The 24,456-nt window shown below is 41.5% G+C and overlaps 1 protein-coding gene across 1 annotated transcript in view; it reads right to left on the bottom strand.

Moving 5' to 3' along the window:
* TSPAN17 (tetraspanin 17) overlaps positions 1-24,456 on the bottom strand; it is a 68,926-nt gene that overhangs the window by 11,570 nt on the left and 32,900 nt on the right. Inside the window, exons 2-6 of the mRNA XM_063447286.1 lie at positions 20,778-20,828; positions 14,903-15,049; positions 8,804-8,974; positions 6,556-6,681; positions 4,776-4,823 (exon numbers count right to left, since the gene is read on the bottom strand). Coding sequence (XP_063303356.1) covers positions 4,776-4,823; positions 6,556-6,681; positions 8,804-8,974; positions 14,903-15,049; positions 20,778-20,828 — 543 coding nt within the window. The remainder of the gene's footprint in view (positions 1-4,775; positions 4,824-6,555; positions 6,682-8,803; positions 8,975-14,902; positions 15,050-20,777; positions 20,829-24,456) is intronic.

The following is a 24,456-nucleotide window of genomic DNA, read 5'->3' as shown; positions in this document are numbered from 1 at the left end:
GGTGGGGGTATATCAATGCTCATCGCCTGTGTTTTATTAATGTTCAATTTATAGTATGAGCATTGCCCATATTGATGTATCAAATTTTGTAATGCCGTTAGGGAAGTGTGTGGGCTTTGTAGTGTAAGGAGGATGTCATCCGCAAATAGTGTTATCTTATATTCTTCATTGTTTACTTTAATTCCTTGTATCAGGGGGTCATTCCTGATTAGGTTTGTGAGCGGTTCTAGGGCGAGTATATATAATATTGGTGACAGGGGGCATCCCTGCCTAGACCCATTTGAAATTTCAAAAGTATCCGAGAAAAAGCCCCCATTTACCACTTTTGCAGAGGGGCAGGAGTACAATGCCTCCACCAATGATTTGAACCGTGGGGGGAACCCAAATCTCCCTAGGACCGCGCGGAGGAAGGGCCAGTGAAGCCGGTCGAAAGCTTTTTCTGCGTCTAACGACACAACCACACTCGGCTCACCTCCTCCCCGCAGTCCACCCAGCAGGTCCAGCACCTTTCTTACTCCGTCCGCCCCCTGTCTACCTCTCACGAATCCCACCTGGTCTGCATGCACCAGGGTAGGAACTATCGGCGCCAGTCTGTTAGCAAAAACTTTGGCTAAGATTTTTGTGTCTGTATCTAGGAGCGAGATTGGGTGCAAGTTTTGACACTTATTTGGGGGTTTCCCTGGTTTGGGAAGTGTAGCCACATGCGCCACCAGCATCTTCCTTGGCATGACCCCTGTAGTGGTGATGTTATTGTATAATGTCGTCAGGTGTGGTGCCAATATTGTAGAGAATGTCTTATAATAAAAATTCGTGAAGCCGTCCGGGCCTGGAGATTTGCCAGACGGTAGTGATTTGATAGTGTTTAGTGTTTCTTGGGTCGTTATAGGTGTTTGTAGTTGTTCTATTTGTATCTGAGTGAGTTCTGGTAATCGTGTGCGATCCAGAAGTGTTTGGATTTCTTCGTCTGTGGGCTGATGGGTCTGATCGTCCCGTTTGAGATTGTACAGCTTATAGTAAAATTTTGCCATCTCATTGTTGATGTCTTGGGGATTATATATTTTTGTTCCTTTATTTGTTTGTATAAATGGTATTTTAGATTGGGATTGTTTTCTCCTTAATAATGTCGCTAAAAGTTTCCCTGCTTTATTGCCCTGGGAGTATTGCCTCATTTTTAAACGTTGCATAGCGTAAGAAGATTTGGCTATGTGTATGTCATTTAACCTCTTAGTGGCTGACTCTATCAGAGAGAGATGGGCAGGGTCAGGATGTACTGTGTGTGCTGCTGTGGCATCCCTGATTGTTCTTAATAGCTTTATATATTCCTCAGTGGATTTCCGTTTTAAATGTGCTGCCCTGCTGATCAGTAGACTCCGTATGGTTGCCTTGTGTGCCTGCCATAAAGAGCTAGGGGATAAATCTGGTGTATCATTGGTATGAAAGTAGTTTTCTAACTCCTGTGAGATGTGTGTCTGGAATGTGGAGTCATTCAGTAGAGAGTCATTTAGGCGCCACGGTGCCCGTCCTCTATGCAGGAAGGAGCTTTGTATCTCGATTGTGACTGGAGTGTGGTCAGACCACACAATGTCCCCAATTCGACATTTGTTTGTCTTCGTCATCAATGTTCCTGAGACTAGAATATTGTCTATTCTTGAGAACGACTTATGTACTTGTGAATAGTACGTAAACTCTCTGTCCTTAGGGTGTAGTGTGCGCCAAGCATCATACAGATTGTGTTCTATCAATAGACTATTTAGGGCTTTACTTTGTGTTTTAGTCGCTAAGTGTCGCGGGGAGATGCCAGGGAGCGACGTGTCCACCTGCGAGTTTAATACATGATTGAGGTCACCACATACAATGACATCGCCCGTGGTCGTGGTGGGTAATTTATTCAAGACTTTCTGTAAAAATTGTTTTTGATTTGTATTTGGGCAATACACCCCCACCAGGATATATTCAGTGTTGTTAATTATACAGTGAAGTGCTATATATCTTCCCTGCGTATCCTTTCGTATGCGCAATAATTCAAATGTTAGCGAGTGATGAATTAGGAAAGTCACCCCCTTGGATTTGGAAGTATTTGTTGTGTGGAACTGAGTTGGGAAGTCTCTACGACCAAAGTTGGGGACTCTGTTTGTTACAAAGTGAGTCTCTTGGACACATAGGATATCAATCTTATCTTTTTTCGTTTCCTCTATTAGTATGCGTCTCTTATGCGGGTGATTCAGCCCTCTGGCATTATGGGAGCGTATTGATATAGACATGGGTGCGGGCTAAAATTCTTAGTTGGAATCTTTGTTTCTTATAATTGGAGTTTAGCTGTGGCATAATGTACTGGTGTGTTATATAGTGGGCAAACAGATCTTTGTCTAGACCTCTTTTTTGTGAGTAAGGAGGGGGAAGGGGGAAACATAACCGGGAAATTTGAACTTGGGGATAGTGGTCATGAATACAATTCCCTCCTTTGAGGGCGTGGTGTGGATAGTCCACACCTCGGGGTCGGGGAATCCTCAGTTCTCCCGTGTTGTGGCTGTCGAACTCTATGAGATACGATTAACTTCAAATAAAGGATAAAAAAGTAATCTAAACGTTCGTATGCGAGGCTTAAGTTCCATATTTCACGTAATCTATTACAGTGTACTGGCATATGTTACCTGGTGCAAAGTATTTATGCTGTGGAGTTTCATTCCCTCGTTCCCATGCGGTCACCGTCTCCCGCACTCGCATCATTCCCACCTATTGTAAGGCGCTCGACCTCTGCCCGGCCCACGACCAGAATGCACGGCACGATCACCGTGCATAGGGGTGGTGCTAGCCTGCCTTGTCAGTCGCGCACTTCTCAAACCGCCATTTCATGGCTTTCTCGGATTCCATTCCCCCTTCACTCAACATTTGCATAAGTACACATTGATCTTGCCCAGGCATACACATTATATACATAATTTTTCCTATCTATGTCCTCTCCCGTGCCTCTAGTATGCACATGTTTGTGCTGCATGAAACTTGAACCTTATCAACAATAACTATTTCCCTGTGGAGTCTCCACTATGATAATTAAACGATTAACCGTTTTGAATGCGCTTCAATATTACATGCATTCCAATTATTTGGCAGTCTCTTTTGATGGTCCATATGTATTATGTATTACTGTATTCAGGCTGTGAAAGTACTTTGCGGTCCATACACTGGTCAACCGCTTCAGGGATGTGATATTCTAAGTGTAAGATATGTGTTACTACATGGAGGTTGATAAACAACTTAAGCATGAGTGCAGAGTTTGTATAGTGTGATGCGGCATGATAAGCTATTTTGTGGTGCATGAGTAATACTTGCGGTCCCTGCTAATGGGTTTCTAGGTGAGTCTTTTGCGAACCGTGCTCCATTCCCTTGTTATTTTCTTTACTAGGTGCAGTGCTGACTCCGTCGAGTTGAAAGGTATGTCCCATTCTTCCAAAAGTTTAAGGCCTTCCTCCGGAGTGTGGACGGCTTTGTATGCACCTCCTCGCTGGATCAGCATCTTAGTCGGATAGCCCCATCTGTATTTGGTTCCATGCTGCCTCAGTGCTTCTGCGACTTGGTGGAATGCCCGCCGTTTTTTCAGCGTTGCCGCGGATAAATCGTTGAATAGTTTCACTGTGGGAAAGCGTTCGTGCGGACGGTTCTTGTTTCTACTCGCCATGAGAACCAGCTCTTTAACGTGGAAAAAAATGTGCCCGGAGCAGCACATCTCGTGGTGTGGAGTCTGGTAAGTAGGCCGGCTTGGGGACTCTATGTATCCTGTCGATCAGCATCATATCTGTTGGGATGTCTGGTGCATAGGCCCTCAGCAGGCCTCTCGCGTAAGCTTGGAGGTCTGCTTGTTGTACCGACTCCGGTACTCCTCTCAGTCGGATATTATTCCGTCTCGCTCTGTCTTCCGCATCTGCCATTTGTGTCTCCAGATGCTCTATTTTCTCCTCCAGGTGCTGGACGTGGTCCGCCATGTTATTATGGGCAGATGCAAATTCCCCCATTTTATCCTCCATTTTGGATGTGCGAGCTCCCAATTCGTGCATCTCCTTCCTCAAAGCCTCTGCTGTTTGCTGCCATGCGGTGATGAGTTTATTAGACAGTGTGTCCAATGCATGCTCCAGGAAGCTTTTGGTGATTTGTTCCGCTTGTCCGCCATCAGCAGCGGGAAGACTCGTGTCAGAGTCTCCTTCGCCATCTTGGGCCTCTGGCCGCGAGGTCTGTGGCGGCATCTGGCTTTTGTTTCCAAAAAAATTAATTTTGTCGGTTTTCGCCGCCAATTTTTTCGTCCTATGCGTGGACATTGTCGTTTGTGTTGTTTTGGACGTTTATTTGTGTTGTTGAAGACGCTTATTTGTGCCTTTAAATGCTTATTTAGTAGAGTTCAGTGCCGGAGCAAGTCCTTATGCGGCCATCTTGCTCGGTGGTCAGCCACGCCCCCCTAAATACTGCATTTAAATGAATTATTGGGGTAATTAACCCAAACATATATCTGACATTATGCAATAAATGTGAAATGATTTTGTGCATGATATTGTGTTAGAAACATTGTCAAACATTTTGTGCCCCCAATGCTTCCAAGATTTTGAAATCGTATTCTCAACCTTTATATTGTGCAAAAAATATTGTTAGCAGTTGTTGTATAAGAAGCCGGATTAAATATTTCCAAATGATGAACATGTGTCCGCATTATATGGGCAACACAAAACCAAAGACATTAAAAAAAAAAAAAAAAAGCAAAATAAGGGAGAATGAAGTAGAAATCTTACCAGCTTTAATCTCACATCATATCCGCACTGTGTGTTTTGAACATCTTCCTGTGGGAGAAATAAAATTAAAATTAGGATAAATATGCGTCATCATAATAACCTATCCAGCTTGCAACCCCAGGGAATATTTAGCTTCCTGTAAGTGGCCGGAATGCAATGTCGAGGAAGGAAGTGTGACAGCAAATTATTGGAAGAGACTCATCAATAGGCTGTCATTTTCATCATAAATATGTATATAATGTAGCACACTTACACATCTACTTGTAGCTCCTGCATTTGAAAAAGTCTAAATCTAAATAATCATACATTTCTAAACAAAATATTTATATGCTGGTTTTCTATAAACTAGAGCTCCACCTAATTTTATTACAACACAGTTGTAAAGGGATACTATAGGCATTAAAACCACTTTAGCTCAATGAACCGGTTCTCTGCCATTTAGAAGTTAAATCAGTATTGTTTCTGTTTATGCAGCGCTAACCACACACACCCTGACGGTAACTCACGTAGCCTGCATGAGAATTTTTTTTATTTTATTTTTTTTTTTAAAAGGTTTGATTTTCAATCAGATGTGAACTTACATAGAAGGTTTTCTTCTCCTGCTCTGTAAATTGAACTTTAATCACACACAGGAGGTTCCTGCAGTGTCTATAAGGCTATTAACAGAGCAGGAGTTAAGACATTCTAAATTAAACAGACTGTGCATTAAAGTAAGTTTAAACAGCACATATTTCTTTACAGGAAGAGTTATAGGCTGTGCAAAGTCACATGCAGGAAGGTGTGACAGGCTGCATTAACAAAGTTACTTCCTAAATGGCAGAGAAGTGAGCAGCGAGACTGCAGGGGCATGATCTTTACACCCAAACTGCATCGTTAAGCTAAAGTTGTTTTGGTGTCCCTTTAACCAATAATTAAAATGCCTTTATTCATTTGTTTCTTTACTGTTTTCTCTTCTGAAGACAATGTCATTTGGAATACCTCAATTTCTCCACTCCCATCCTCTGTAGCCAAAGGTAGGTTACCAGCAGAACTACTGATCCCAGAATGCACTGCTAGTTTTAAGGCAAGAACAGCATCCAGGAATGTGTATTAAAAAACTGGAAATCTACCCTTGGCATCCATTGCTCTATATTAAATTGCCATTATACGCTAAATCAAGGCCACAACAGAAGCCACATTTATAAATAACAAAAATGGGTGGAGGGAAATAAAGGTCAAAATATCTATGTGTTAAAATACATTGTATACAGGTAATAGTATGTTCTCTAAAGTGACACCATGTCACTTTTGTTCCACAACGTGAGCACATTATTGAGAAATGCATAGAGTCAAAGAAGAAAACAAAAACAAAAACAAAGAACCATGAAAAAGTTACATTTTTAGAATATAAGTACAGATTGATAGAATGTTAGTACTGTTTTGTATCCACATTTGACTTCGGCTGGTGAAGCTATAACCTTAAAGTGAAGCCACCATTAATAAGAGGGGGAAAGAAAAAGGAACAACAATGTGCATTTTGTCCAAAGTAATCTACTGAAATGAAATGAAATATGAACAAACATTGGTTTCAGAGTAAGACATTGGCAAGAAATATTTTGCTTTCAATAGATAATCCAGGCGATGTGTTTAACCCCTTAAGGACACATGACATGTGTGACATGTCATGATTCCCTTTTATTCCAGAAGTTTGGTCCTTAAGGGGTTAAAAGGTACACAAAGTGAAAAGTGATGGCCGTAATGACATAGATGTATAAACCCTGACCCAAAAGAAGACTCTTACCGCTGGGTCTTTCACGCAGCATGAGAAGGGCACTCCACAACGCTCCCTGCTTGGATTAGAGTCTGTGCAGTTGAAATAAATGTTGAGATTCCAGTCGTTTGGTCCATGAGCACCACAACATGACCACTAGGAAAAGGTGAGAGAAGCAAGACAGTCATGTACGGCAAGCCAAGAGGAACAATTTAATCATTATGCAGACAAAAAGCAAACTTTGTTTTATTTATTTATTTTTTTACCAAAACACAAAATATTGCGAGAGGAGAGTGCAACTATTACACAATGCTCAATGTTTTAACAAATTAAACCGGCATGGCAGCATTATAGATTTAATGTCCACTTGCTGAGATTTTTTTTATTCTCCACAGGAGGGCGCTCTTGCAATGCAGAGATTAGAATTTACAGCAACAAGTTCATAACAGTTGTGTCAAACACTGACCTACCAGCTGTTGTCAGACTGTAACTCCTATAATGCTCTGCCAGCCTATGGCATCAGTGCTAGGAATCCTAATTCCAACACCCCTGAAGGACAATGGTGGCTTCAGAAGATTATCCAGCCATACGCTATAGAGGTATGCATGATGCAAAATAGTTAATATTAATCAAAGAAAAAAAATTCTCACAGCCACGCTCTTTCCTCTATATGAAAGAGCCCTCTGTGACAGTTTCAATATCTTGACAGAAATTAAGATAACTGAACCTGCAGAGTGTGGGAAAAGAATTATCTACGTTAGCTTCCTGGGCAGAGAACCTTACTCTAGGGCAGCATTTTTATGAATTAGAATTTTTGCCTCTGAGTATATGCACTCTGCAGCTGATGTGCACAACCTCTGCTATCTCTTGAGACAGCATGAGCACAGCGGGCTTTAACGGAACACTAAATAAATCCAGACCGCTCCAGCTCAATGGTTCAGTGACCCCGCAAAACTGCAATGTTATGATTACAGGGTTAAACACGCCCCTAGTGGCCATCTTCCAAATAGCTACTAAACGGTGCTTCCTCTGAAACAACTGCGTAAAATTATGTCACGTGAATTCAATGTTTTTTAATTAGATGTACTCGGCGCACTCTCTACTTCTATAACTCATTCATGAGTTTACCTTTTCACCCGCTCAACACCTAGCCCCACCTCCATGGCTGAGATCATCAACCTATAGGAAAGCATATAGGTTTGTACTCCTAACTCTACTGTGTTCCTTTAACCCCTTAAGGACCAAACATCTGGAATAAAAGGGAATCATGACGTTTCACACATGTCATGTGTCCTTAAGGGGTTAAAATAACCTGTTCACAGCACTGAAACATACCATTAAAGGCTAATGTGTGTGCATGAATGCATTTTAAGTAAAATAGGACACCACAACACCCACCCAAAAAGAAATTTAAATAAATTAAATTTTTAAAAAAATTAACTTAAAAATACATAAATGTGTGTGACAGTCAGTTTATTATTTCAGGGATAAACACAATTGAGGAATTAATGCAAATTCTTTACTTCTCTCTCACTACCAAGAAACAAACTCCTCTCGTTCTGGTACAGAACACCCGACAGTTTGCACAGAATCTTTCCTACTATACCTAACATGCTGGAGGTGCGGAGAAGACCAGGGAACGATACTACACATATGGTGGGACTGCCCACACATTACACCATTTTGGGAAGAAGTGAAGCGAAAAACAGAAGAGACCCTGGGGACAGATGGATGCTTCGACGTGGAGGCAGCTCTCCTACATTCCACACCAGACACCATCAGGACATACCGGAAAACTATCCTCCGACATCTACTGAATGCCGCCAAAGCCTTAATACCATTGTATTGGAAACAGGATGTCACCCCAACAATAGGGCACTGGATGGAACACATGGAAGAGATATATAGGGCGGAATCGACGCAAGCCTCCCTAATAGGACTAGAGGAGAGGCATGTGGAGAGATGGCGCCCATGGTTGACATACATAACAGAGCGGAGCGCTGGGGGAGGTGGCCGGCCGTGCGCCCGGACATATATAACAAATGCACATATCAAATACTGGGTCATGAAACGCACAGCAGTAACGCAGAGCGAGTCGGTTTGTGCCTTGTCAGGGAAAGTTTAATTGCGGAGTACAGGGAATTTCTGAGATCTGAAAGTCTTACTTTAAAGTATATTTCTGTCTTAATAAATGCAAGAGTTTCATTTTTTGACATTTTGAATTTCATGAAGTACAGTCAAATCTTTTGATGAAGAAAATTAATATTTTTACACTTACATATTCCTGAGCAAAGTCTATGAGGTTCTGGAGGTCGATGTCATCCCGATATGCCTTCACATTGTTATTAATGAAGAAGTTGAGCTGATCTTTGATCCAGTCTTTGAACACAAAAGCCAAGATCCCTGCAGTCAGCTCCAAGAAGAAGATCAGACCCAGGAAGACGGAGAACTGCAGAGAAAAGTATCCGCAAGGCAAGCATAAGTCATACCATGTGCAAATGGCGTGCCCATTCATATCTTAAAATATGTTTAGGAAGACCTGAAATTAAAGCCAACATGCTTCATCAAGATCCCTTCAAAACAACCTTATAGGTCAGGGGTAGGCAATCTTGCGCATTCCAAATGTTGTGGACTACATCTCCCATAATGCTCATAACGCCATAATGCTTGCAAAGCATCAAGGGAAATGCGATCCACAACATCTGGAGTGCCGAAGGTTGCCTACCCCTGCTATGGGCAATAGATCACTGCATAGCCTAAAAGTCTAGTCTCTTATTGCTGCCAGCAGTTAGAGTATCACCACTGACAAGTTGTAAACCGCTTTATGAAGTGGACCTTCTCATATCCACATTTGCAGATGACAGCTCCACTTAAAAACAAAGTGATTACATTTAATTTTAACACAGTGTCACAGATTAAAAAGGGAAACAGTTGTGTGAGCGTCCATTGTGAAAGCCATATTTGTCGTTCGTTTTTTTTGTTGTTTTTTTTCAGCACAGATGCATGACAAGTACTGGCTGTGTAAAGAATTCCTGGCCTGTTTATACAAAATACAAGTTACAACATTAAAGGGCAAAAGATACCTCAACCAATACAAGAAACCGTGCTTGTAGTTATGTCGCAGTAAAAGGACTGCATTTATGTTTCCCTGGGCCTTTATCAATTGATGAAAGAAAAATAAAAAAAAATATGTCAGAGAATGCCTCATCAATAAATAATAAGCTTCCATTTTGATCAGGTTACAAGAAAAGGTTAGCAATGTCAGAAAACGAATTTGTGCAGATCATTTTACACACTATAACAACTGTGTATCACAGCAAAGGTTATGGTGCAATTAGTACCCTGCACCAACCAAGGATTTTGTAGGGTCGCTTTTTTTAAATTTATTTTTTAACATAGCTTTAATATGGAATTGTGTTTTATTGGCAAATATACTAAACATATTTTGTTGTTGTATTTCTTTTACCGTTATGTACATTTATGTATATACTATTTATTTGAAGGTTTGAACCTCTATTGACCACTTGTGTGACTGCCACTGGTATTACTAGGCACCAATGTAAACACTCTGAAAAAGCAATGTTTATATAAAAAAAGCCTGCAAGGACATGATATACATAACAGAACCACTACATTAAACTGTAGTGGTTCTGGTTACTATAGAGTCCCTTTAAAGTCAAAATAAAAACAAAAATCTGAGTCCTCTGTGTAAAATATAGTATCAATCCCTGTATTTTAGAACGTCTGTTCTTCTTTTAATAAAACGCAATTCTCTGCAAATAAAACACATTCCCTGTTCCAATCCAAATCTTCTCAAACTTCAGTTCGCTTAATACAATGCAATTCGCTGCAAGTAAAACACATTCCATTGAACAGAGGTCAAGGGTGAACCAGTAAAAAATATAGCAAGGTCCAAATCTATGTGATCATCAGGAAAAGGGCTGTAAAACAACATTCCATCACAATGCTGTTACTTAGCAATAAGGCAAATCACATTACCGATTTATGGGCTTAAGGGGAAACTGTCACTTTCCATGACGTTTACATATATACTTTATTTAAACAGATATTCGTTTTGCAGTGCGAGAATAAAATGTAGAAATCAATCATTTCCATCTCAGCTCCATGTCAATTAATGGTAGAATTTTCAGCATTGTGGATGCATCCACAGATGGGGAGAAATAAAACGATGTATCTATTTTCTCCTCTTCAATTGCAATGTGTGCCCCAACAAAGCATCACACAGACAAAGAATTAAAGGAACACTAGAGGCACCAAGATCACTTCATCTCAATGAAGTGGTCTAGATGCCGTGACCGTCCGTCCCTCCTTTTTAACCCTGCAGATAAAAACATTGCCCTTCTGCCACAACAGCAATGTGTTCTTTACGGGGTTATCCTGTCTCTAGAGGTGCTTCCGTGATATAGTGAAATAAAACTACGATTAATTTTAGATGGTTTCAGAGAGATCAATTTATTGGTTCAGCACGGTGTTTTTCACCTCCCAATTTTTTTCCTGAGGAAAGCATTGACTTGAATGAGATTATCAATTTTGATCAGCCATGGACAGAGCAGTGTGGCGTGGGATGCTACGGAAGTTAACGCTCGAGTGGTTAACTTTTACCTCTTGCACGGGGAATGAGGAGTGAGGGTATCGCCTAAACTGTGACTAGGGTACCCGTCACCACATACATATATACATTTGGATTCCTAATGCTATGGTGTTCTTTTAGCACAAGTTATTAGTAATTTTAACAGATTATTTAGTGGTGTCATTTGTAAAGAAGCAATGGTTCCAAGTTAATGTTGCTAAATTTCTGTACCTAATGAATACAGATAGCCTAGAAATGACTGTTTATTCTACAAACAAGTAGCAGTTTTCCTCTACAGAAAAATTATACAAAAAATACATCACAGTACAAAGTCAAAAGTTGAAGCACTTTCATACGTGGGAAATTCCAAAAGAACACGTTATTTAAAAATAAAAAAATAAAGCACTTTTTAGACTGTATGTTCTGTGACAACCATTATAAATGATAGGAGCATTATTTCTAAAATAAAATTAAAAAATAAAATAAAAAACACACACACACACACCACCTGTATAAAGAAGTAAAGCAATATAAAAATAAACTATGATCAATGAAGATTAAGCACAATATAATAAAAACATCAGTGTTGTCACTGTCAGAGACATCCTGATTCAAATCTCTGACAGAGGCAGGAGGTGGGCAGAGCGGCCAGGCGATGGATTCAGTACTTTGGGATTAAACGGTTTGTTAACGGCTTGAGGTGAGCTAGTACCTCACACCAGGATAACTTAATTACGATAAAGTTGTTATGGTGTCTGGAATGTTCCCTTAATTAAGGAGGCAATTAAATCACGAGTAAATTACAGGTAGGCCAAATAGGGCATAATACATAACTGCGATTAACCGAATTCACCAAAAAAAAAAGGGGGTAAAAAACCAGAAACAAAACGCCATTAAAAAATTGAGATGCAAGAGCGGACGCAAACCTCTGGAGCTCCGAGACAGAAAACAAAATAGAGCAGGAAAAAGAAATACAGGAGCACCACTGGCGACATCCCTACTCACCCTCCGACAGAGACTACTATGGGGCGCAAAAACAGAAGAAACCAGCCGCCAGCGACCCCGAGAATGCCGGACATAAGGCTCTCCTTTGAGAGACCTGCAGCCGCGACTGCGGCTCCCGCCAAAATGGCGCCCGCGGCTCCAGCCAAAATGGCGCCCGCGGCTCGGGTTGAAGAGGAGGCCTCAGAAGCGTCCCAGGAGGAGGGAGACCTATCTACCTCGCCTGAACCGGGAGAAGAATACCCAGAAACGGATTCCGACGAGGACTCCTCCCCAGTGACTAAAGGAGACATTAAAAGCCTCCTACAAAACATAAGGCAAGTCTGGAAAGCAGATTTAAAGGAAGCACAAGCAGACATAGGAGACCTCCGCAAGAGGGTCTCTGACATAGAAGATAAAGAGCAGACTAGGGAACACCAGATGCAGGACGCCCACGACCAAATCGAGGATCTGGCCACGAAGGTGCAGAAACTTACCCGGTCGGTGACCGCACTGGAATCCCGCCACAGACGCAAAAATGTCCGCATGCGGGGAATCCCAGAAACAGTGGGTGACGAAGTCCTGCTGCCCTTCGTCCAGAGATTGGTGGACTCGATGGGCCTAAAGAGCAAAGACACCAAAGGGATGGTGGTCTCAGCGTTCAGAGTCCGGAAGGCGGCAGCAGCACCACAGGAGGCACCAAGAGACATCATAGTCATCACCAGAGACATAGGGGTGAGAACCGCTATCCTCAACAAATCCAGAGAGATCAAGGTGTTCCGGCTCGAGGGCTGCAGTGTGACGGTTTATGGAGACCTTCCCTTCGCAGCGCTGGTAGCGAGAAGACAATTGGCACCAGTAGCCAAGAAATTGAGAGAGGCAGAGGTCCGGTACCGCTGGGGAGACGATGGAACGCTGAACATCCAAAAGGCACACGAAACACTTACCCTATCAGCTGGGGAAGATCCCACGGCGTTTTGGAAGTCTATGAACCTACCGGGTAAAGAACCAAGAAATACTGCGGCCTGACCCGGAGGGATCCAGGTTCCAGCAAAGACGCCGGAGAGCCTAAGGGCAGAGCGGCCCTAAAACAAGGACTGTCCTGCCACATGCCTAACCCCATACTAGGCTACATGACTCATAGACCACACGAGACTCACATAGAGAGAGAGCGACAGCCCCACATAAGGACGGACTAGAAGGTAACCCATGACACTCTGCCCCTCAGACACTTCACAAAACACCTAAGAGACGCAAAACCACATAGCCTTGAAGCCCGACACCATAAATACACATAGCCACACAAGACTACACAACACAGCCGAAACACAACAACTCACAGTAGACGAGAACACACACCAGACAATGACAAAACCCAACTGAAGACAACCTGTGTGACATGTTTGAATGAGCAACAGAACTCTGACTTATAGAAGAGGCAAAGGACTAATACATGCCTCCAAGACATACCCTGTATAAGTTGTATTCTATGTTGCAAAACACTCAATAAAATACAAATTAAAAAAAAAAAAAAAAAAAAAAAAAAAATTGAGATGCTCACATAAAAATTTTATTAACAGAATGATATATGTGTTTGTATAAATATAAAATTTGAATTTTCCTTACTGGAATTAAATGCTCAACACTACAAGGTCTGTAAAAGTGTATCATTAATCGAATATTTGCAGATTATGAATAAAAAATTAAAGAAATGTTTTAGAGTTTGGTTGGGAATATAAACCGCAAACACTTTCTTTTAAAGTGTACATATTATACGTAAGCGCTACGGAATCTGTTGGCGCTATATAAATGGCAATAATAATAATAATAATAAATGAACGGTATTACTATAAGCAGTACATTTAGAACAGTATTTTTCCCTCCCTATATTCAGCTAGGCAATTATGTAAGGGATTAAAAACCTATTTTACCTTGATTTAGATTTGCTTAATCAAGGGAAAGGGGAGTTCTACTTACCTGAACCTGTCCCTCGTGTGTGCTGCCATCTCCTGGCGTGTCCTCTTATGCGGGTGTGCGAGAGTACATCATTGAGATCTATCGAGGATCCCGCAAGATCACGGGATCCTCTATAAATAAAGCCAATGCCATGCAGGCGTCACTTGTGACGGCTAGAGGGATTGACATTTTTAGATAGAGATAGCTCCGCCCAATGTCATGAATTGTCAGGCATAGGAAATATACATCTCTTGATTTGGAATTTAATTTCAGTGAAATTAACTTCCAACACAATCAATTTAAGTATTTCATAATACTAATTGTTCCAGGGCCAGAGGGGGATGGGGTTCCTGTTTCACGACTTTAGGAACAGCTTGTACTGCATTTAAATATTAAAAACGTTAATTACAACAGAAAAAAAGCAGTGCTGAGACCAAAACAGAGTTTGACAAATTTCACAACTGTCCTAAATTGAGCAATTTGTTTTCAATTTACTAATAGCCAAATAAGAGGGGTTTTTTTTCCGCTTTGGCATTCAATTCACTACAATTTGGAGTGTAATGAATAAAACCCCAAAGTATTAGCGGTCTATGAACGACCTTTACATGTGACATGCCAACAGCACCTACACTGCCAATGTCAACAATTAGCCCATGTTAAAAATAAAATAAAAAGAGAAGATATGTGTACTTTTTTCTTTTTTAAAGCTTTGATCGTCTGAGGTTCATAGCACGGAGTTAGTTGGCCTCACAAACCAGAATATTTGAAGAATCTGTTTGCTATCTAACAGCAAAGTACACATTTTGTGTGCTTTTCATAGCATTGTGACTTTCAAGGGCTGTTACGTACAAATTTTAGAAGCGTAGTGTTCTCCCGGAGGGCTCCGATGCAGCCAGCAAATCCCAGCACAAACATGACAGCCCCAGTAACAATGAAAATCCATACAGGGTCAAAGCCTCCAAGGTCTGTGATGGACGAGATATTGGAAAGGACACCCTGTGGGCAGAGAAGGGAACAAAAATATCATAAGCAGGGCAAAGATGACAATCACTGCTCCTCTGACTATCGCTAGAACAATATCACTGGAATGCAAAGTATTAGGCTGTAACATCTGGGTGACTCATGATCTTTTCACAAAGAAAACAAAATAAAATGCTGTTTAGATTGTGTTGTTGGTTTTGGAACGTGGTGAGCATTTGGATTTCCTCTGGTTACACCCTTTTCTATGTTTGTTTGTTTGGAAAAGGAGTTCCCATTTCTAAAACTATATTACTGTGTTCTCCCCCTAACGTGACCCAGTCACCTGAGAGATGGCTGGATTCCACCAATTCTTATAATCCTCTCCAAATATGGGCTCAGGGGAAGATACAGCCCCACAGATAGAGCACAGGTGTAAAAACAGAATACAGTGACTTAGCTCTTGAATTATTTACTAGTGTTAATTCATCCTCAAGAAAACCTCCTAGGTTACACATTGATATTTTGAACCATCCCATAATACTAAGAAATTAAGGCTTCATAGAAAAATAGAGGTTTTACTGAAATTAGATCTCTTCAACGTGGCGAGTGTGCCATGGATCCTCCAGGCTTGCACCAACTTTTAGTAACTCATTTTAAATATCCCCTTTCCACTCTTAAAGTGTCCCTCTAAGCACCATAACTACTTTTTATCTCTGCAAAGGCTATGGAGCCCAGATTACACTGCAACAGCACACCCTGATGACTTATAACTGCTATTATTTGTAAGAATTACAGCAGCTGTGAACTAGCGTCTCAGGCTTGGACACAACAAACGAAGAGTTTTCACTTCCTCCTTTCACATCTGTTTTTTTTTCCAACCTGTACCAGTACACATCTAAACGTAGAGAGAGAACTAAGCTGCAGCAGCAGTCACGCTGCACACAGCATTGTTCACAACACTGTGGACCAGGCCATGGATAAACGGAGAGCAGCTAAGGTATGGTACCTTGATCGCAGGAGTTCCAACACTGTGGGTGGGGGATAAACTATTCATCCAATGCTAGAGAGGGGTTTATAGAATAAGATTAGACCCCATAGAACAGAATGAGAAGCCTCTGAATGGTGAACCTGAGGGGAACCTGCCTGCAGCTGCTGGTAAATCATCACAGTAGTTGTGGTCCTGCGGCAGCTATAGATATACATTACGGTACCATTAGTATATCCAGTAATCAGTCTTCATAAAATAATAATCTACACTGTTAAAACAACTTTTACATTATTGGAGTGGCTTTGGTGTGTAAATCATGTCCCTGCATTATCACTGCTCAATTCTCTGCCATTTAGGAGTTAAATCACTTTGTTTATGCAGCCTTAGTCACACCTCCCCTGGCTGTGACTCACATGGTCTACCTACACATTTCCTGTAATTAGACCTGATCTCATCTAATTTTTAAACTTCCTTTATTGCACAGAGTGTTTAATTTAGAGGTTGTGTTTTATTTTTATTTCCTGCTGTTGAATAGCCTGCAGGAGCCTACTGTGTGAGAGTAAAAGTTAACCACTTAAGTACTACATCATGGCATAGACTATCATACATTAAACGTACCAGCAGGGTTAGAATCCTGCTGGCAGCAGGGAGTGTGAGGTATCACTAGATACCTGAGGGTTCCATCTGTCAGCTGGGGCAACAATTAGGGGCCCTTGTCTGACATATCAGTTGTGTGCAGCCCTCAAAGTGATCACACAGGCCTTTAAATCACAGCAGTTGAGTTTTTGCACTCATCCACAGAGATTTTAAGCGTGCACCCAGAGAGGGAGACCACTGGGGTGTGAGAAGACCCTGCTCCGGTCTCCCTGCATGCCACCCCTGCTCACACGATCAGTGCTGGGTTTTACAAACTGCCCAGCAGAGATTACTGTGTGATCGACAGTGACAGAATACAGAAACAGCAACATGAAAGGGAGATCTCCCTCTCATGCTGCAATCGCACAGTACAGCATGCTCTGTACTGTGTGAGCGGGAAAATCCCTTTGCTGCTGTCAGTACTGACGTCAGCAGAGGGAATACCTCAGAGGTGGAATAAAGGGCTGGATAAGGGCCAAAGCTATACATGTGGGGTATCATTTTACTTGATAACAGTAGCAGAATACAAATACAGGGTATGTGCAGTAGTAGGACACACGAGGTCCATGAATTAACCACCATAATAAAAACATATGTATGAAAAACACACACAAAAAAAAAAATCTAACCAGCAGATTTGACGGAGATTTGTTTTATAAAAAAAAAAAAAAAGAATAAAAAAAAAAAAAAAAAAAGGTTAAATTAAAAGTGTCAAAATGTTCAGGGATAAATAGCTGGTGGAATGTAACTTTCTACAAAAATATACTATTGTGTTACAATTTTGGATTCTGTATCTACTTTTAAAATTGTAATCTCAGCATGCCAAATGTTGTTTAGAACTTTAACTCATTTCTGACAATAGTTCTGTTTGTTTGTTTGTTTTCTGTTTTGTTTTTAGAATGCCTAGATATTAATTTAAATACAAGCCGTATCATATTGGCCATTTTAACAAATCGGGACTTATTAGTGAATCTATTTGGAGTTCATTTTCATTTGTTGCACTTGCACTTTTTTATTTTTATAAACACACACAATTAAAAGAAAGCCTGCACTTAAACAAAAAGGAGAAATTGTGGCAGAATACATGAGAAAAAGATCTAAATACCTTGGTAACAAATGTGTTACATCTCACAAGAGAGGGCTAAATTACCAGAGCAGGAGATGAAAGCTTCTAAAGTAAACACACTACGCTGTAAGATCTAATTGAAAATTAAACAATTTTTTTTCCCATTCTGGCTGTGTCAGTCACAGCCAGGGGAGGAGTGGCTAGGGTTGAATAAACAGAAAGAAAGGTGATTTAACTCCTGAATAGCAGAGAATTGATCTATACACCTGAACAGCTATAGTTGTTTTGGTACTTGGTTATCCCTTTAACTGTGCGAGTGTCTAAACAGCCTAGTCAGTATTTTATTATTTTACTCGCAGGTTAGTGGACTTTCTTTGTGCTACAGGAGAACACAAACTTACTTTGGTTATGTCTGTAACATATTTTGACGTAATATAAGGCCTTTCTTGCATTTATCTCCATTTAAACAATTCAACCTTTTCTTTCTTGCATGCCACTAATTATTACACTGCAGGGGCATGCTTTCCCTCAAAGTACTTTTTACAGGCCGTTTTGCATGAAAACAGTTGTGAAGCTGTTGCTTTTTTTTCTTTAACATAATTTGGTTGTGGGTGTAATAAAGAATCTGTAATTACTTTCATGCTGAACTTGGTTAAAGGGACTCTACAGTCACCCAGACTACTTCATCTCATTGAAGTGGTCTAGGTTCACTGTCCCTGTCCCCTTAATCCTGCAAGTTAAAACACTGCAGTTTTACAAAAATAAACTCTGTGAAACTACTGGGTGTCCTCATGCTTTGCATGAGGATGTCAGCAATTACAAAATCTCCATAGGAAAGCATTGATTTGTTGCGGAAGGCGTAATGGGCCTGCTGCATTTCCCATGCATGCGCATTAGGTTTGTCCCAATTCCGACAGAGGAGGCAGAGCCAGCGCATAGGAAAGATGCACGTGTTTAACGGGTTTTTGTTGTTGTTTGTTTTTGTTTTTTTTTAACAGTTTGTTTGGCAGGGAGAGGGGTGGACAATAAACTAATATAGCATTAGAAATACTGTTCCTTTAAGGGTTTGATTTTTAAATTCATAAAGAGTTTTATTCATAAAGAGTTACCGCTTTGAAAATTGTTTTAATCCAAGAATGCAGTCACTCCAGTTTCACTTCAAAAGAGCAGAGGAGGTCACCAGATCACACGTAAAAAAAACCAAAAAAAAACTAACACAAAACAAAAAACCCACCACAGACAAAAATGAATTTTTTGTGCTCCTGTAAAGCTCTGTGTGACTGAAAAATCAATCCCCTCCTGCAAGTTGGAGTCACATCAGGCAAAGAGGATAGGCAGGAAGGACTCAGCGATGGAATGAGAAGCGTTTTTACCTTTTTTTTATTATTATTTATTTTTTATTGCACTTGCCACATCAATGCTATTGAAGAGAAATTGGGTTTTGCTATTTTGAACAAGCTAAAAAGGTGTATATTTTTTTGCCATAACAATCTATTGAATAGTTTAAAAGATGAGTCACATTTTTATTTATTTTTTTTTTAATTACCACGGGAGTCAAAGTTAAAGTGAATGTATCATTCTCAAACTATGTGAATGAGGAGTTTGCATTCAGGTAGGATTATGTGTAATCTACAACTATACCTGTGCTGGGAAACAACCACTAGACGGACTTCCAAGCCATTAGGCGACTTTGGGTCGCCCGACGTTCTCACACTATGCATGTCTAGCATCACACAAAATCCCATAGGAAAGCATTGTACAAATACAATAAACAGAAAAAAAAATGGAATATTACATTGACATAAGTATTCAAACAGTACTTGGTAAAGTACTTGGTAAAAACACCTTTCTCAGCCGTTAAAGCCTCCAGTCTATGTGAGTACAATGACCAACATGCTTTGTACACTTGGATTTGGGTCGTTTCTATCATTAATCTCTGCATATTCTCTTAAGATATGTTCGGTTGAATGAGGACCATCAGAGAACAGCCATTTCCAGGTCTCTCTTGAGATGTTCAATTGGTTTCAAGTCTGGGGTCAGGCTGGGCCACTTAAGGACACTCACAGAGTTGTCTTCAGGCCACTCTTGTGTTGTCTTGGTTGCATGTTTAGTGACATTATCGTGTTGGAAGGTGAATCTTCGGCCCAGTCTGAGGTCCTGAACTATCTGGACCAAGTTTTCTATAAGGATATCTCTGTATTATGGTGCATCCAGCTTTCTCTCAAGCCTGCCACTGAAAATTACACACAAAGCATGATGCTACCACAACAATGAGTTACCTTTGCAATAGTGTTGTGCAGATGAAGTGCGTTGCCTCCAGACATGACGCTTTCAATTGAGGCCAAACATCAATCTTCATTTCATCGGGATCTCGTTTCTCACAGTCAGAGTTCTTTAGGTGTTTTATTTGCAAATTCTAAGCAGTCTTTCTGTTTCTTGCAGTGAGGAGAGGTTTCCATCGTGCCAGTCTGCCATAATGGGGTGTGTTGCAGCGATGGTTGTCCATCCAAAAGTTTTTTTCATCTGCTTCTCCACACATGATATCTGGCAGTCATCCAGATTGTCCATCGAGTTTTTGGAACCCTGTCTTACCAAGACCCATCGTCTCTGATTGTGGGGTAGTCGGCTTTTGAAAGAGTTCTGGTTGTTCTAAACTTTCATTTAAGAATTACGGATGCCACTGTGCTCTTTGGAACATTCAATACAGCCAATGTGTAGTCTTCTCTACATACGTGTCCCAAGTATCTGAGCTCTGCAAGCAGTTCATTTGACCTCAATAATTCTTTTTTTCTTTTACATGTATTCACAGTCGTGAGACCTTCTACAGACAGGTGTGTGCCTTTCTAAATCATGTCCAAATCGACTGAGTTTGCCACTAGTGGACTCCAAAGTGTAGAAACATCTAAAAGATTTTCTAGAGAAATGGGATGCACCTGTGCAAAAGGTTTTACGTCAATGAGATATTTCAGTTTTTGTTTTGTTTTTTTAGAATTTTTTCTGGACTAGCACTACCCCTAACAATGTGTTTATTCAAATATTTTTGCATACAATTTATCTAAAATATGTAAACGTACCTTCTCGGCCCATGCCCACAAGGCAATAGCGAGGAAAGCTGCCCCCAACAACTAGAATAAAAAAGGAGAAAAATAAATAAATAAAATGATACTATTTTCACCATAAAACTACACATTTAAAACAGATTTAGCATAAAACATGCACACACTGCTTATTTCTAAAATGGCCCAGATTCCTTAAAGGGCTCCAAGGTTAAGTATCACTCATTATAATGAACAGCATTCCAATTCCTCTTGTTCTTTATTAAACAAAGGACCACAGTATTCTCACAGTGCATTATTCAGCTCTGCACATAGAATTTACTCCCACAATAATATCAAGTTCTCCAGATCTACCACTGAGAGAATAGCCAACACCACAAGATTTACACTTAATATCTGCTAAAACTTCTGAAATTCTTGGGTTTGTTAGGGGTGATTCAGAAAAGGCTACTTTTTATCATACAAAGAACAGCATTCAAATAACGTTTTTCTCTCATTATGACTGTAGATACCAAGGCTGACCAACCGGCACGCTATGGGATTTTGTATTACTGAGAAATGAGCAATTTATATTGCATTGCAGATTTAGGTCGTGTGCACATGATTTATATGTATAATCCGGCTTGACTGCCCACCCACGTCTAACACATTCTGCATGTGGAACTTCATTTATGCACCATTTTAGGTACTTTTGTTGTGTTCTACTAAAGGAATGGCCTAGTGTTTGTGATCTATAACACAATGTAATTAAATGTTACATAATGTATTGTATATACAAATATAAAAAAAAATGTTTTATGGATTTAATAGCACATTGATGAATCTTCAAAGAAACAGGATTAGATCTACTTTAAGTGAAAAAATTCTGCTAGCGAAAGTATCGGATTGCCTTCAGGGGACAATAACTAGAACCCTCATTACAGAGGCGTCAGAATACATGTAGATACCTGTTACTCTATTAGCGTTTCCCAATTGTTGTTCGTTCTGTGGCGATTTTCCCATCGGGTGGCCCATGCACTCAGGGCCAGCCGATCGGTATCGCTGAACAAGGGGCCAGGTCAGGCGCCGCGACTGGGCCCTGTAGTGTAGGATGCTGGGAGAAACTGACAGCGTGTCACTTCCTCCCAGGCACAGAGCATGCCAAGCAGGACGGGAGAGAAGGCATGAGAAGGGAGAGAGCAGTAGCTAGCGTCAGCAGTACTTCGGCCTCAGCAGCCCATAGCACTTCAAGCAAATGACCGTAGATCCGTAGATAGCAAATCTCCCGTAGATAAAAGGTAACCTTACAGGAGGGTGACTGCAAATATAAACATTATGACCTGTGTGTGTGTCTGTAACTGTGTATCAGGGTGTGAGCCTGAGTGTGTGTAGATGCCAGTGTGTGTATGTGCTAGTGTGTGTGTGTGTACCTATGTGCTATGTGCTAGTGTGTGTGTGTGTACCTGTCAGTGTGCAAGTTTACAGCTGTGTGTCACTATGTATGTCTGATTGTAAGTGTGTGTATCTGTGTGTCAGTGTATACGTCAGTATGCGTATCTGAGTGAGTATGTATGTGCCAGTGTGTGTGTGTATTTGTGTGTCCTTGTGTATGAGCCAGTGTGTATGTCAATATGTATATCTGAGTGTCAGTGTGTGTGTGTGTATCTGTGTCACTGTATCGGTCAGTTTGTGTATCTGAGTATGTATGTACACACATCAAACACTGGCACATACATATACACACCATGACAGATACACAGATATACAGTTTTCAAGAGGGACTCTCTTCGTTACCCATTCCCGTCCGGGAGGTCCCCCATCCCCTTCCCATGCCAGAAGGATCTCCACAGACCCCCCCCCCCCCTTAATCTTTTTTTAGACATCTTTGCATTCTACATGATAGTCTTCCTAGATGCCTATCTGAATTATACCAGTTACTTTTAATTTTTGTTTCTTTTACTAAAATTATTCCTTTAAAAGTTAAGGATCAATATGGTATCACAGATTGTAATTACAATGTAAACAACATATATGTATATCAGGATACAACACCTCATTTTGATAATTTTGTAAAGTATCTAAACAAGCTTAATCCAAGCTGAAGTATCACATGAGCAGAACAACATCAAATGGAGGAGGAGAGTCCCCAGCACCGAGGGAGCCCGTCGCTGGAGAAAGGCAGTGGCGTACATACCGGGGTCGCAGGGGTCGCGGCTGCGACCGGGCCCGGCCCACCAGGGGGCCCGGCCGCCCTGCGACCCAGGTATGTACTCACTGGGCCAGCCTCTTCTCCTGGGGGGCCCAGGAGCCGGCCACCTCCGGGCCCCCCGAGGCTGGCCCTGCTTACACCCGGCGGGCAGTCAGGCTGGCGGGCGCGCGAGGGAGCACTCTCCCCTGAGTGCTCCCTCTTCAGCTCCCTCGCGCACCGCACTGAAACCGGAGCCGGAAGATGACGTCATCTTCCGGCTCCGGCATCAGTACGCGGCGCGCGAGGGAGCTGAAGAGGGAGCACTCAGGGGAGAGTGCTCCCTCGCGCGCCCGCCAGCCTGACTGCCCGCCGGGTGACACCACTGGACCCCAGGGAATCCCCTCAGCTCTCCCACAGGTAAGGAGGCTGGGGGGATTAAATAGAAAAAAAAAAAAACGTGTGTGTGTGTGTGTGTGTGTGTGTGTGTGTGAGAGAGTGTATGTTAGTGAGTGTGTGTTAGTGAGTGTGTGTTAGTGTGAGTGTGTGTTTGTGTGAGTGTGTTAGTGTATGTTAGTGTGTGTGTGTGTGTGAGTGTATGTTAGTGAGTGTATGTTAGTGAGTGTGTTAGTGTATGTTCGTTAGTGTGTGTGTGTGTGTTAGTGTGTGTGTGTGTGTTAGTGTATGTTAGTTAGTGTGTGTGTATGTTAGTGAGTGTATGTTCGTTAGTGTGTGTGTGTGAGTGTGTGTTAGTGTGAGTGTATGTTAGTGTGTGTGTGAGTGTGTTAGTGTGTGTTAGTGAGTGTGTTAGTGTATGTTAGTGAGTGTGTGTGTGTGAGTGTATGTTAGTGAGTGTGTGTGTGTGTTTGTGTTAGTGTGTGTGTGAGCGTGTGTTAGAGTGTGTGTGTGTAAGTGTTAGAGTGTTTGTCTTAGTGTTAGAGTGTGTGTGTGTTAGTATTAGAGTGTGTGTGTGTTAGTGTGTGTGTTGGAGTGTGCGTGTTAGTGTTAGAGTGTGTGTCTGTGTGCGTCTGTTAGTGAGTGTGTATGTATGTTTGTCACTGAGTGTGTGTCTGTCAGTTAATGTGTGCGTGTGTGTCTTAAGCACTTACCTTTCTCCAGCGCTGGACTCCCTTGGCGCTGGGGATCTCTCCGCCCCGACCCGCCTCTCAGCTCCGAATGCGCATGCGTGGCAAGAGCCACGCGCGCATTCAAACCGCCAATAGGAAAGCATTACTCAATGCTTTCCTATGGACGTTCAGCGTCTTCTCACTGTGATTTTCACAGTGAGAAACGCAGAAAATCCTCTAGCGGCTGTCAATGAGACAGCCTCTAGAGGCTGGATTAACCCTCAGTGAAACATAGCAGTTTCTCTGAAACTGCTATGTTTTCAGCTGCAGGGTTAAAACTAGAGAGACCTGGCACCCAGACCACTTCATTGAGCTGATGTGATCTGGGTGTCTGTAGTGGTCCTTTAAGTGTATGTGTTTATGCATGCACTGGCGTACATAACGTGGTCGCAGGGGTCGCAGCCCT

This window comes from Pelobates fuscus, chromosome 3 (genome assembly GCF_036172605.1).
Source record: "Pelobates fuscus isolate aPelFus1 chromosome 3, aPelFus1.pri, whole genome shotgun sequence".
Classification (NCBI taxonomy): domain Eukaryota; kingdom Metazoa; phylum Chordata; class Amphibia; order Anura; family Pelobatidae; genus Pelobates; species Pelobates fuscus.
Note: the sequence above shows the minus strand (reverse complement) of the source record. Positions and strands in the feature narration are given on the sequence as shown.